This window comes from Megalobrama amblycephala, linkage group LG13 (genome assembly GCF_018812025.1).
Source record: "Megalobrama amblycephala isolate DHTTF-2021 linkage group LG13, ASM1881202v1, whole genome shotgun sequence".
Taxonomy (NCBI): domain Eukaryota; kingdom Metazoa; phylum Chordata; class Actinopteri; order Cypriniformes; family Xenocyprididae; genus Megalobrama; species Megalobrama amblycephala.
In genome coordinates this window covers 10,850,471-10,864,972 of record NC_063056.1, presented here as the reverse complement: position 1 = coordinate 10,864,972, position 14,502 = coordinate 10,850,471, and the positions used below count along the sequence as shown (strand labels likewise).

Genomic DNA, 14,502 nt, shown 5'->3' with positions numbered 1-14,502 from the left:
CTGCTACTGGCCATTGAATGACTCGTAGCTCCGCCCATGGGTGTCGTATGTGTGTTGGCATGGGTGTAGCGGAGCAGAAGTGTAAACACACGCAGGTCAAAAAGATACAGTACGTAATGTACATAGGGCGCATTTACACTTATGAGGGGAGAGGAACAAAATCATTACGCAAGACAATCATAAAATCATAACTTCATTCTCACTATCACGTGGTAAGCGAACACTGAAAGACAGCTAATCTACAGACCCATGTCCGTCACCTGACACACGTGAACTCTGCCTTCATTCATCACATGTAAAATAGTTCACATGAACAAGCTTTCGTTTAAGATTTGCACAATAGATGTAGCAGTTTTCGTTGATGTTTTTTGTTTTAGAAAAAATAATGCACAAAATTTTAGATTATTTTTAACTGTAAATATCTTTTTATATTTTGGTCTATAGCCACTGAAATCACTTTAAAAATTGCACTCACTAACACTGGAATCACTACGTAACACTGGAATGTGTTCCAGAATAGATAGAATATCATGGGTTTCCAGAAAAAAAGGAACTCTCTGCGTAAATCAATTAACTAGTGTAAAAGAATTTTTGGAAAAGGAAAGATCTGAGCTATGAAGGAAAAAGAAATGATCAGTAAAAGATTTAAAGAGACTTGAAAAGCATGAAAAAAGTAGGAAAGCATGGATGGAAGAGGCAGATAGGAGGGACAGAAAGAAAACACAGAAAGAAATGCTATATGCATGGAAGATTGAGAAGGAAAAGGATGGACCGAGAACAGACTTTGCTGTTCATAAATAATACTATATCTATTTATGACTTCATATATATATATATATATATATATATATATATATATATATATATATATATATGTAACAGACTATTCATTGGGAAACAGAAACTGTGCACTGTGAGCACAGCTATTGTCATTATGTAGGCCTACCCTAATCCAAACTCTACATTTTACATCTTTTCTCATCTTTTCTTCATCTTTTTCAGTTAATGTTTTAACCAAAGTATGGATCTTTTCGTGAGGTTTTTGGTATTATTCTAGGGACATTTCCTTCCTCAAAGATGGCAAAATACAGTCTCACAACCTTGTACTGCTCTTCCATTGTGAAATAAGTAAACAGACGACGTCAGGTCTCAAATGCTAAAGTAGTAAAAATATATCTGATGAGACATGAGGAATGAGTAAATAATATCGCAATTCACTGATTCTGATCATTCCAGAAGACTTGTAAACGGGCCTGTATCCCTTTAAGAGCAACATGCACATGGACGTGAACTGCAGCCTGAGAGATTTGTGAATGAAATCCAAAACCACGCCTTTAATACGGACTTGGCCAATGAAAATTATGATAACCATTATACCACGCCCTACTCACCAAGGATTGACCAATGGCTAAACCTTCATGGGTCACGAGCGTTGCGTAAGTATGTGCAACGGTTTCACGTTGAAACGGATCACTACGCTGTGAAATTTAAAAAGGAGGAAGGGGCAGGAGTACCAAGACTGAAACGTTAAATCATGTATTTTGGGCGGGTATTTTAAAATGTATTATTTTATTTACAAAGCCGTTAAATCTCAAATGTGGCCAGAACAGATGACAGCGTAGCATGAAAATGCACCTGTAAAAAGACTCACAAAAGGGTGCTGCATTACCTACATCATTCACTACAGAGGAACACATAAATGAGGAACGTTTTCCAAAGGAAATGAAGGGAAACCGAACTAACATTCATGTATAATATTAAATAAATCTTGATAATATTAAATATAATATAATATTAAATAAATCTTAATAACATTTTAAAAATATATATTTCTTAAAACAAATCAAAAGGCCAAAACACTCCTATGCATGCATGTATAGGGAGAATTCAGGTTGATTAGGACACTTTTTGCCATTGAGATGACTGGGGAAAAGTACAGAACAAGCTAAATAAACACTCAGATAACACAACAAGAGAACAATAGTTCAAATGTTTGTATCGATTTTTCTTTTTAAAGTTGAAGAAGAAAATAAATGGGTGATTAAAAGATGGAGTTTACTGCTCTCCAGCGTTTGAATAATGAAGTGCAATAAAACGTTAAACGACCTTTGAGCTTTAGAAACAGATGCTCCAAACTTTCTAGAAACATTATTTTTTATATTCAATACAAAATATATTTACTTCAGTTACATTCCGTTTGAGAAATTAAAATATCCAAATGTCAATTCTCTGTCATTTCAGAAATTAAAATATTCAAATGTCATGTCTCTGCTTTCAATGTTTTCCTGTCGCTCAGTGGTTAGAGCGTGGCACTAGCAATGCCAAGGTCATGGGTTCGATCCCAGGGATTGCACATACTCAGATACAAATGTATAGTATAATGCAATGTAAGTTGCTTTGGATAAAAGCGTCTGCCAAATGCATAAATGTAAATGTAAATTTTGTCTGTCAATTCAGTTGTTTCAATCAATGTTCATTGTTTGCTTATTATAATATAACATACTTTTTATGTACTGTAGGTTTTTTAACAGCACTGTGAAGTTGACTATTTGGTAGTTATGCATGCCAAAAAGTTTACAATAAATAAACTAAATGGATTCTAAACTTTCTATTAGTTCTGGTCGCTCTCTCTCTGTCTCTCTCTCTCTCTGTCTCTATTCATTCTCTCTTTATTATCACCTCAGTACCCCTTCAATCAGGCTTTGCCTGCGCCCCCTCAGTCCTCCCCCTTCTCAGCTAGTTGTGTCAGACACATTTTTCAGTGTCCAGCAGCAAGTGATTTTCTCGTTCATTCGTCCTTTTTTCCTTCCGCTTCTTTCTCTCTTCACGGTGTAACTCTTCATCCTCTTCTGTGGCATGTGATGGCCTCTCTCTTCCACAATTCAGCTTGCTGGACCAATTCATTGAGATACAAAAAAGGACCAAGAATTATTTTTTCTTTGTGAATATTTTTGTATTCATATATTTTTCAAGCCGTTCAGCTACTTACTTTTTAATACTTGGATTTTCACCATTTCTACATTTTTACTGGTGTGTCTAGACCAGCTTTCTCATTGTGTGAGTGTGTGTAGCCTGTGGAGAGGAGGGTGAAAGCATGGACCTTGTTTGGATAACGGTGTCTCTTTCTCTCTTTTTAAAGTGTGTAGAGTGCGCAGGAACTGGTAAGACTTTGATTATTTATGTATTATTAATGCAATGGCCTTTGGTAATAATGTTCATTGCTACTAAACATAGATGAAAAGAGAGCAAGTTATAGGACTTATAGTTTTAGCTGCTTTTTTTTTTTTTTTGATGCTTCAGTAAAATTTAATTGTGGAATAATTAAACTGCTCTGTGTCAGACACTAATTGTTTAAGTGATGTATCTGTTGTAACCTTACTACATTCTTTCTCTTTTTTAGCAAAAGAATGGACATATGCAGGTAATACATTTCTTTATTTTTTCCCTCTCGTTCTCCGTGATTTTGTGACAGATTTTATAATTGTAACGGTACATGGTGTAGGAACACTCATGACGAGGAGATCTGCAGAAATGTAAACTTTTAATAAAGGAATCAAGGACCCAAGAGAAACTCAGGATAACACCACATACAAACGAGAACTAACAGAGTCTGAGGGAGAACACAGGGAATATATACAAGTCAAACAGAGGAGCAAACGAGACTAATTAACAAGACACACCTGAACTAAGGACACTAATCAAATGAGTAACTATGACAACAAACTAAAGGCAGGAAAATGCTGGATGATGATTTTTATTAAGCTTACATTTTCCCTCAATTATGTCCCTCTATTTCTTTTTCTTTTCAAACTCTGTTACTGCAGTTCATCTCTTCCATAGTAGCATCACACTCACATGGAGAGAGTGCAGAGTTTGAGAGATAGAGAGCAAAGGACAGAGAAAGAGAGGAGAGGAAAGAAAGTGAGAGAGGGTGTCAGCAGGTGCAAAAGGCTGCATATAAGTAGGGAGCTTAAAAATTAGAGTTTCCATTTGATACAAAAGAATGGCATGATGAATAATAGGAGTCTGCTCTGCTTGAACAGGAATGCCATTTTGGGACAACCCATTGTAATCTTTAACTCATTGTAACGTGACATTCTTGTGATAATAAGTCTTTTGGCAAAGCTTATTTAGCCATATTTTGCATTGCATGTGCTAAACTGTTATGTAATCGGTGCTAATGAGTGTACAGCACTAAATAAACAAACAGGCCCAGCAAATCTAAAAAGAATAACAGTGTGCTGAAATGCAAAATGATGTAACCCGTCAAGAATTTGTCTAAATTAAATAAATAAATCAAATAAATAATATTTTGCTTAATTAAAATTCAGCTCATTTTAAAACTGTTTAGATGATAAAGACATTTTATGACAATTAAGCCTATTTAATATGCAAATTCTCATTATTGTACTTTAATATAATATTTAAGCATTTATAAGTCATGGTTATATTTGGTGTAATTTAATTTATGCAGATATAGTGAAGAAAATGTATTCTGCTTTTTTGTTATTTACAGTAAATTACTGAGAGAAAGTAGTTTTTTGTAATTGACAAAATGTGCTTCACTGACATATGACAATTAATGTCACAAATGACAAATTAATTTTCTTTGAACAAGGAATCATTTCCCTTCATTTTTCTTGTGCAGGATATCTGTTAGAATGATTCTACTGTTATACCTACAACACACATTTCCAGGGCACATTTTCAGGGCTATACAATGTGTGCTATTGTTGTGATGCAACTCATTATTTCTGAATAAAATAGTTACTTGGTTGAGTGATGCTTTGTTCCCTGTCCATGTTGGGGCAGCACACAAGAGGTAAACTGGCGTGGAATATGTGTCTTGCAGTTGTCATAGAGATCTCCTTGGCAACGACAGATCAATGAGAGCAACTCATTGCCTCCCCCTCCCCACATTTTAGGGTTGAACAGGGGTTTGGGGGGATATTCTTGGTGAACAGCGAGATTGAGTGGGCCTCTAATCCCTGTGTACACAGAACTGACTCGGCACCAAGCTGAAACACACAGACTCATATAAAAAGTTTTCTTTTGTTGTACAATAAAACAGCTTTTTTCTGGCTTTTCTTTCTTTTTTCATTTTTTCTTTTTTTGTTGCTCTTTCCCCCCTTTCTCTTTCACTGTCTAATTACACTACAGAATGTTTCAGCACTGAAAATGTGTGTGTAGTCTATGCATTTGTAACCATGGTTTCCTCATTAACTTTGCATGACTTAACACTTAGCTAATACTTCACTATAAGCTTACAGAACATGAGGTAAACACTCACATACATGTTCTCCCTAAACGCTTTGATTTCTTTTTAACTGGCATTTATATATAGTAGTCAACATTTGAAGTGGATCAAAACCTTTCATCAAAATTGTCCTAAAACCTTCTTCTTAGGACAACTTTGATTAACTTTTTTGATCCACTTCAAATGTTGACTACTGTAATTTATAATTCCACACACATTTTCATTGACTGACTCCCAGACGAACATTCACCTGTGGCACCCTTTTCTGGTTGTGTTAGGTGCAGTGGGACAGGCAGAATGGGCTGAGTTTTTTCCTGACTGTGGTGGTTCTAGTCAGTCACCCATAAATTTGGACAAATCACAAACACGACATGACCCAACGCTAATCCCTGTGCAGCCCCTGGGATACAACCAGCCTGGTAACAGACCGTTCACCCTCTCCAATAATGGCCATACAGGTAAATCTATCTTTTTCACCCATCAAAAATAGTCACACACAAAAGCTACTCCTAGAGATTTAAAACAAAAACTCTGCCATCCACAATAGAGTGGATTATCTTCAGCTGTTTGATGATAATTTATGTCAAGTCAAGTCAGTTTTACCACTATACTTTTAGCAAATTCAGTCTAAATTCCAACAGTATAAGGCATAAAGATATTATTTAGAAAATTAACTTTAGCCCTCTACAGCACAGCGTTGCCCTTAGGCAACGGAAAGTTTTCTTAAGTCCTATGTTTAGTACATTTTTCTTTGAATGATTACAACCAATTAGAAAGGTCGAGAAAGTACCAAAGAACAGTCCAGAAAGGTGTGGGAGTCACTATCAAGCACCTTTTAAAGGTGGGACGTCCTGTTCTGACACATGGTCACAGGAGCACATGGTATGAGAAGGCAAGATTTTTTGCTTTAGCAATCTTATTTAAAATGACATAATCTGTATAAAAAAAATATGTGTGTGTATGAACGTGTAGAGAAGCCTTTTGTCAGGTCAGATTGTCAGATTTTTGTCAGATTGTCAGATTTTGTCAGATTTTTTTTATTTTGCATGTTCAGAAATTCAGTTTTTCTTTTCGTTGCCTCAGGGCAACGTGGTGCGATAAGGGGTACTTTTCGAGGATGTTTTGGACAATACCTCACATTGGCCATAATGTGTTATAAGAAGGGAAGATGCAGGGTTCCTGGGTGTGCAGGAACACCCAAAGTGATGCGCAAAAATTGTAACATACACCTCTATTTCACAAACTGCTTTTTGAAGTTTCGTACAGAGTAAAATCTTATTACATGAAGTACATTATATCACATGACACACTACATGATACAAACATATGCATGTATCAAATTCAATATATCATTGTCTTTCAAGTGTTTTTCCCTTTTTACTTAATGATTTCTTAACATTTTTTTTTTTTTTTGTGTGTGAATGTAAATGTGATTTTGATGATAATTGTCTCTATGATTCTGTACCATTGTTGCACAATTACTCACCCTCATGTCGTTCTACACCCGTAAGACCTTCGTTCATCTTCGGAACACAAATTAAGATATTGTTGATTAAATCCGATGGCTCAGTGAGGCCTCTATAGACAGCAATGCCATTGAAAATCTCAAGATCCATAAAGGTACTAAAAACATATTTAAAACAGTTCATGTGAGTTCAGTGGTTCTACCTTAATATTATAAAGCAACAAGAATACTTTTTGTGCGCCAAAAAAACTAAATAACAGTATTTATATGGGCCGATTTCAAAACACTGTTTCGGAGCTTTACGAATCGAAACAGTGATTCGGATCTCCTATCAAACGACTAAACTGCATCATGTGACTTTGGTGCTCCGAATCACTGATTCGATTCGTAAGAAAGAAGAAATCAAAGAAATATAAATATTGTTGAAAAGTTTTTTTGGCTCACAAAAAAGTAAGTAATACAAGTAATACAAAAAAGTAAGACAAGTATTCTCGTCGCTTTAGATAGAACCACTGAACACTGAACTTAGATAGAACATGAACTGTTTTAAATATGTTTTTAGTACCTTTATTGATCTTGAGATTTTCAGTGGCATCACTCTCAACAGAGACCTCACTGAGCCTTCGGATTTCATCAACAATGTCTTAATTCGTGTTCTGAAGATGAACGAAGTTCTTATGGGTGTGGAACGACATGAGGGTGAGTAATAAATAACAATATTTTCATTTTTGGGTGAACTAACCCTTTAAAAATTCATAAATTCATTTAAAAAAAGAAAAGAAAAAAAGATTTCAATTTCAATTTCAATTAAAATTCCATCAAATTTAATTGAATAATCCTTACATATTATTCATATTATAAATTATTATGAGAAAAAAAACAACAACTAGAGCTTAATAAAACATTCTGTATAAATCTTAATGGAACAAGGGAATGGAATGAATGGTTTTCATAAATGGTTTCATTTTTTTCCTAAAAAAATTATGTTTAAATTTAGGAATACGAATCACATACAATTGAGCTCGAAAGTTTACATCAGAATCTGTAAAAATGTTAATCGTTTTAACAAAATAAGAAAGATCATAAAAATTGCATGTTATTTTTTGTTTAGTACTGTCCTGAATAAGCTATTTCACATAACAGATGTTTACATAAAGTCCACAAAACCAAAACATAGTTGATGAAGAATAGTTGAATGACCCAGTTCAAAAGTTTACTGTGACAGTATTAAGAATCAATGATATGTAAACTTTTCAACTGGGTTTTGACTTGTGGACTTTATGTAAACATCTGTTATGTGAAATAGCTTATTTGGGACAGTACTAAATAAAAAATAACATGCAATTTTTATGATCCTTCTTATTTTGTTAAAATGATTAACATTTTTGCAGATTCTACAAGGGGTATGTAAACTTTCGAGCTCAACTGTAAACTAAATGGTCCATTCCCTTGTTCCATTAAGATTTATACAAAAAGTTTTATTAAAATCTAATTGTTTTTTACTCATTTAAAACTCCTAATTCAAAATATGAATCATATGTAAGGATTATTCAATTCAATTTGAAGGAATTTTACTATTAATCGAAATGCGTAAATCTTAAAAAACAGGCTAAATGTTTTTTGAGTGTACATTCATACATTTTAAGAGTGGCTTAACTGTTACTTTTGGGTGTCACTGTAACAACATTTGAGCATGAAATACTGGGTCCCACTTTACATTAAGTGTCTATAACTACTATGTGCTAACATTTAAATTAATCATTTAATACCACTAACTTATTGTGTATATACATTTTTACATTGTTCCTATATTTAAAATCCTGCATGTAGGTAGATCTGTAATTAATTTCTGTAATTACATCTATAATTACACTGTTGATCCTTCCTTTACCCCTTAACCCACCCTTAAACCTAACCATTTCACCAATCCTGTACCTAACCTTACCCGTATTCTTCCTTAATAGCAGCAAGTGTTTTGCAATACAACACGAATAAGTACATTGTACTCAACAATGTACTATGTACTTTTAATGTCAGTAGTAGTTAAAGACACCAAATATAAACTGCCCAAATACACAGTTTGTTAAACATGACCCTCTTCTTTACCTCAACCTCCCTCTTGTTTTATCATACAGTGCAGATGACATTGCCACATTGGATGGGCTTGGCTGGGTTGCCATGGCATTATAGTGCTGTACAACTGCACTTGCACTGGGGTAATGGAGTGGGCAAAGCTACAGGAAGTGAACACACCATTAATGGACAGAGCACTTCTGCAGAGGTGTGTGCTTGTGTATCAGTGCAAATTTTTTTTAAATGCAGCTTAAAATATCTCCAGACAGAGATCACTACACTGACAATTGCATTGCTCAAAAATTGTTCTCATTAGTAGATTACTCATGTCTTTAATTAGACTGTATGCTCAGAATAGCATACTACTATAGGGAGATCAGTAGTAAGGGTAAAGGGACTGAGTACAGGGGGCCCACAACAATCCCACTGAAAAGCAGTTTCAAGGGGGGCCAATGCAATAAGCTGTACAAGGAGCCCAGAAACCTAGTGACATCACGACATACTACCATATGTACTGTGCATATATGTGAATTTTATATAAGCATGGAATATCTACATTTGCCAAAATGCGCAGTACATAACAGACCACACTGCATGGAGTACAGTTTACCAAAATGCAATGCCATCAAGTTTACTTTCCATTTCCAGTTTGAACCTGAAATAATATCAGCTGTGATTTTTAACATCCTTTTCATTATATGATCAGCCAATCAAATTTTTTTAACCAAATTTAGATGAAAAGAATGATAACAAACATTCTTACAAGATAACTAGTATGTTCCATTCTGAGCTATTGGTAGAAGATAAAAAAGCTCTTAGATCAGTCAGCCTGGAATTTACTTTTTTTACTTTTTTTTTTTTTTTTCCAAATAGTTAATTTTCTGGCCAAAACCATATTTTGTTAAATAAACACAAACTCTACATTTCAAAATGCTAAAAACATTTTTTAACATATACTAACTCTATCAAAACACAGTAAACCTGATTCAAAATAGAGTCGTTCTGTCAAACACTAGCATTAGTTTTCTATCCAACATGAACATATAGTCAATCAAAGTGCAATGACTGTCAAAATACTAACAGTTGATGGCATTATGAATTGTATGCATTCTTGGCAACAGAAGTGAGTCATTATTTTTTAGAATGTACAGTAGAAAAAGAGAAGAAGAAGAAAGTAACAGAATTGCTCAGGGCAATATGGTCAAATGAGTCCCCTATGCAGAACTTCAGTGTCCCCCTTGGTTGAAATCTCTTTCTGGGGTTGGGTGTGTGGTGTTGATAGTGCTCCCATAGAGGGTGGGATGGTGTCCCCTTGGTAGCTAGTACCTTATGCAGACCACATATTTTGTAAATATGGAACAGTGGTAGTGGAATCGTTGTAGTAAAATCGTTGTAGTATAAAGCTTTTACTGAAATGAAAACATGAAATTGCTGCCATTGATCAACAACAAATCCAACATACATGGTCTTCGGTTATTATGGAAGCTTTTTTTTTTCCACCACAGAATAAAAAAGCATAAAAGATGATTGGGTAACACTTTATAATAACTGCACACTATGAAGCATTAGTTAAGCATTAGTTAATAGTTATTTCATCACTTATAAAGCATTAATATACATTAGTAAGTAGTTTATAAATACAGCTATAATTGCTTTATTCTTGATTTATAAGCATATCTATAATGTGTTTAATAATTGTTTTTTCATACTTTATTAATAATCAATTTATCATTTCTAAATTAAGTATTACATTATTTACAAACCAGTTATTTAGGAGTTGTCAGTAGTTCATTTAGTAAGTGTAAGTTAGTAAGTTAATTCATGATTAATTCAGGTATTTATAAAACATTTAGAAGTAGTCAGTTAACTATTTTTGTGAGCTCATCTAAAGTGAGGACTATTTATGCTTTGTAAAGCTTTTATAAATGAGATTTAAAGGTTCAGTGATCTTCTGCACTGCTGTTCTCTAATGTTTTAAAGTTAGTACAGAGGTAGTTTTGACACTAGGAATATGTTAATAAAGCATTTATTAACACACTGAGTAACTAATACTATATGTCTAAATAATAAGATGCATAAATGTACATTTAAATATTTTATTAATCATTTACTTACACTTCCTAAATGATCTTATGAACCACTGACAACTCCTAAATTACTGGTTTGTGAATTATGTAATACATAATTTAGAAATGATAAATTGATCATTAATAAAGTATGAAAATACAATTATTAAACTCATTATAGATATGCTTATAAATCAAGAACAAAGCATTTATACCATTTATATTTATAAATGGCTTACTAATGTCTATTAATGTTTTATAAATGATGAATTAACTATTTACTAATGCTTAACTAATGCTTCATAGCGTGAGTTATTCTAGTGTTACCGATAATTGTGACTTTTTATCAAAAATATTTTTTATTTTGCAATTGTGAGTTTACATCTCACAATTCTTTTTTCCCTCAGAATTGTGAGATATAAACTAGGAATTGAGAAAAAAAAGTCAGAATTGTGAGATAAAAAGTCACAATTACTTTTTTTATTTTCTATTTATGGCAGAAATAAGCTGTCATAGGTTCCACATGTGTAAGTGAAAAAAACAGAGATGCACAATCCAGCACACATTCTTACTCCTCTCCCATACCTATTCTTCTCCCTTGTCCTGATCCAACTTCTCCTCTCCTCCTTCATCTATTCCTCTCCCTTACCCAGACGTTATTTTTTCTCTGCTCCTGTTGTTCCTTATTGAACAAATCCGATTCAAAGAGTCATATTTTACTGTGTGTCCTTGTAATGAAAATAAATTGAACACCTGACTATGCCTCCAACTGAGATTGCTATTTCTAAATATTTTAGTTATCTGCTAATTAAAAATGCTTATAAATTGTTTATTTGTTTTATATTTTTTCCAGTACTTTTCCAGTACTGCTTTTGTTGAAAAAGTAAAGGTTTTATCCTATTTTTAAAGATTGCAACATTTGGTCTTCATTCTGACTTGCTGTGTTTAAGCATTTGCAAATAAGATGAGAAAGATCCATGATTATGGTATGGGGTAAGCTTACATGAAAAGAAAATGTAAGCATTTTAGAAACGTGTTAACTGACTGCATTTTGTGTGAAAACGACATTAATTGTGTTAATAGTATGGATACAAAAGATGGATGTCCTGCTAGATGTGTTTAGAGTTTTGAAAATGTGACTACAGAATGGACAAACAAAACATGTTTTGGATAACACTGATTTACTAACATTTAAGTTAAGATAATTCATTAAATAAAGAAGGCTTATACCAGCAGCTGTGTACTACAGTATTAAAAGCTAAAATCTTCATTCTTAATGTATTTAAAAGGCTGCCTCTAGTGTACGTCATGCTACACACTTAAACATTCTAGCACAACATAAGAGTATCACGTTCAGTACTGTTTAGTTTCAGTCTGATTGGATTTTCAGTTTGTTTTCATCTGTCACATGTTCCTTTGTTCTGTTTCCCACCACTCGTCTGTCTCACTGGTTACTAGGGATGCACCAATACAATTTTTTAAGGACCGAGTACGAGTACCGATACTTTTTTCTAGTACTTGCCGATACAGATACCGATGCCTATATATTTATTCATTTTTCTCTCTCTCTCTCTTTTTTTTTTTGGTGATGTTGCAGTTTTCCAAGCACAACACAGTGAGGCTTATGAATGTAGGACAATGAAAAAAGTAATAATTATTATGTGCTTGTCACAAACTTAAAGAACAAAAATTTCACAGTGCCCAATAACCTTCAAAGGGCATAATCACCAATATATATAATTGTTGTTATATAAAAATAAATTTACAAACAATACAACATACTATAGAGATACAAATTAAATACATTTGTTTTTCAGATACAGTAGGTTTATTTACCATGTATACATTTATTTAACATATTTTGTTGTTTTATTAACATTAATGACAAATACAGGCTATGGTCCCTTTAAGACAGAATCCATGGATACTGACACATATCCTGTTTTCACCCAAATGTTTACATCCTCTTAAGCCATAACCGACTGTATTTACATGAGATACTCCACAAGATGGACATTTTGACAACTATGTGTCAGGCACGAGGAGAACTGATTTCACGCTGTCTGAAAGAACTGGGATCGTGTGCAAGAAAGAGAGAGAGCGAGTGCGAGAGAGAGAGCACTTATCGATAACGAATTGTGATTGAAGCATGCAGTTCGCAATGTTTGGGTTGTCATCATTAATTTTTAAGTATTTGCACACCTCTGAGGTTGACATTGTTTCTGCTGCTGCCGCCGGTGTCTCTGTGCACGGAAAACTCTGTCAGTTATGTCACGTGAGGTATCGGTCTTTAGTATCGGGGGTATTTTATATGAGTAGGCCTACGAGTACAAGTACATGAGCTTAGTATCGGGCCCTATATCTATACTAGTACCGGTTACCATTGTTATTAGTTCATATGTGTCAGGTGTGTGTTAGTCATTATCCTCATTATGTCCACTACTTAAGTTGTACCTTCACCTTCAGTCTCTGTCCAATTGATGTTGTGTTTACCCTGCCTGTTTGTGTATTTGAAATTAAACTTGGAGTATCTTGATCTATTCGTCTCTCTTCATCTTCCTGCCTGAACACAACCGTTACAGAAGATCAGACTGCCCAAGAGGGCCAAATTTGTACCTGTCAAGAAGGATCCGGCATCTCCGCTTCCAGCCTCGGATCCCTTCGTTCCATCTCGGCCCGTCAACCTGACGGCTCCACCCTGGCTCCTTCCACCATCGGCTCCTCCAGAGACCCTCATCCGAGTGACGCCACTGGGTTCCCTCGTTCCGTCTGCTCCCCCTTTGGTCTCTCGTCGCTCTGCCTGCTCCACGGACATCCGGGCTACGCTCTGTCCTCTGTCATCACTGTCCTCGGGTACTCTGGCTCCGCCTACGATGCTCGCTGACGTGGCATCACCTGGGCCAGCAGCGATGTCAATCAGCTCCCTCAACCCTCAGTCTGCGGCTGCGAATCTACCGGCTCTGCCTCCATCAATCGTCCCCCAGCTGTCGTCAGCCTTGTCACCACCTGGACTCCTCCCTTCCTCGTCTCCACTGTGGGCTGTTGGCACTGGGGAGCTCTGGATTTTTGTCGCCAGTGTCTTGTTGTCCCACCATTAGGGATGTGCCCGAAGCCGAATACCATATTCGGAAAGGAAATGACAAGTACTACGGAGCCCCTAAAGGGAAAACACGTGAGATGGGAGGAAAAAATATATTTCTTTCTATATATATGCTTTCTCTCGTAATTATATAGTTGGGTAATTATAATGTAAATCATTAGCCAGCATCAGGAAGCTGCTGTTAATATGCGAAGTATTGAAATCACTTTTGAATGTGTGCCCTGGAGGGGGGTGATTTGTCACGTTCAGTACTGTTTAATTTCAGTAAAAAAAAAAAAAAAGATACCAAACTGAGCACAACAACACAACATTCATGAAGTCAGTGAAGTCAAGTCACCTTTATTTATATAGAGCTTTATATAATACAGATACAGTACAATAATAGAAAAATGATTTAATGATGCAAACAGTTAATTTAGGCTATACAGCAGCTCTAAAAGAAAAACAGTGGCGACAGTGGCAAGTACCCAAAACTCCATCAGGTGACAGAATGGAGAAAAAACTTTGGGAGAAACCAGGCTCAGACGGAGGGCCAGTTCTC

The 14,502-nt window shown here is 35.0% G+C and overlaps 1 protein-coding gene across 2 annotated transcripts in view; it reads left to right on the top strand.

Annotated features, from left to right (window-relative positions):
- Nucleotides 1-2,539: 2,539 nt before the first annotated feature.
- The window catches only part of ca14 (carbonic anhydrase XIV), a 71,334-nt gene continuing 59,371 nt past the window's right edge, over nucleotides 2,540-14,502 (top strand). The window contains exons 1-4 of one of the 2 annotated variants that reach the window (XM_048153829.1): nucleotides 2,540-3,161; nucleotides 3,401-3,421; nucleotides 5,536-5,715; nucleotides 8,858-9,003. In XM_048153829.1, the coding sequence (XP_048009786.1) occupies nucleotides 3,095-3,161; nucleotides 3,401-3,421; nucleotides 5,536-5,715; nucleotides 8,858-9,003 (414 nt within the window). In that variant the 5' untranslated portion in view covers nucleotides 2,540-3,094. The remainder of the gene's footprint in view (nucleotides 3,162-3,400; nucleotides 3,422-5,535; nucleotides 5,716-8,857; nucleotides 9,004-14,502) is intronic. The other variant, XM_048153828.1, reaches the window with a different exon arrangement.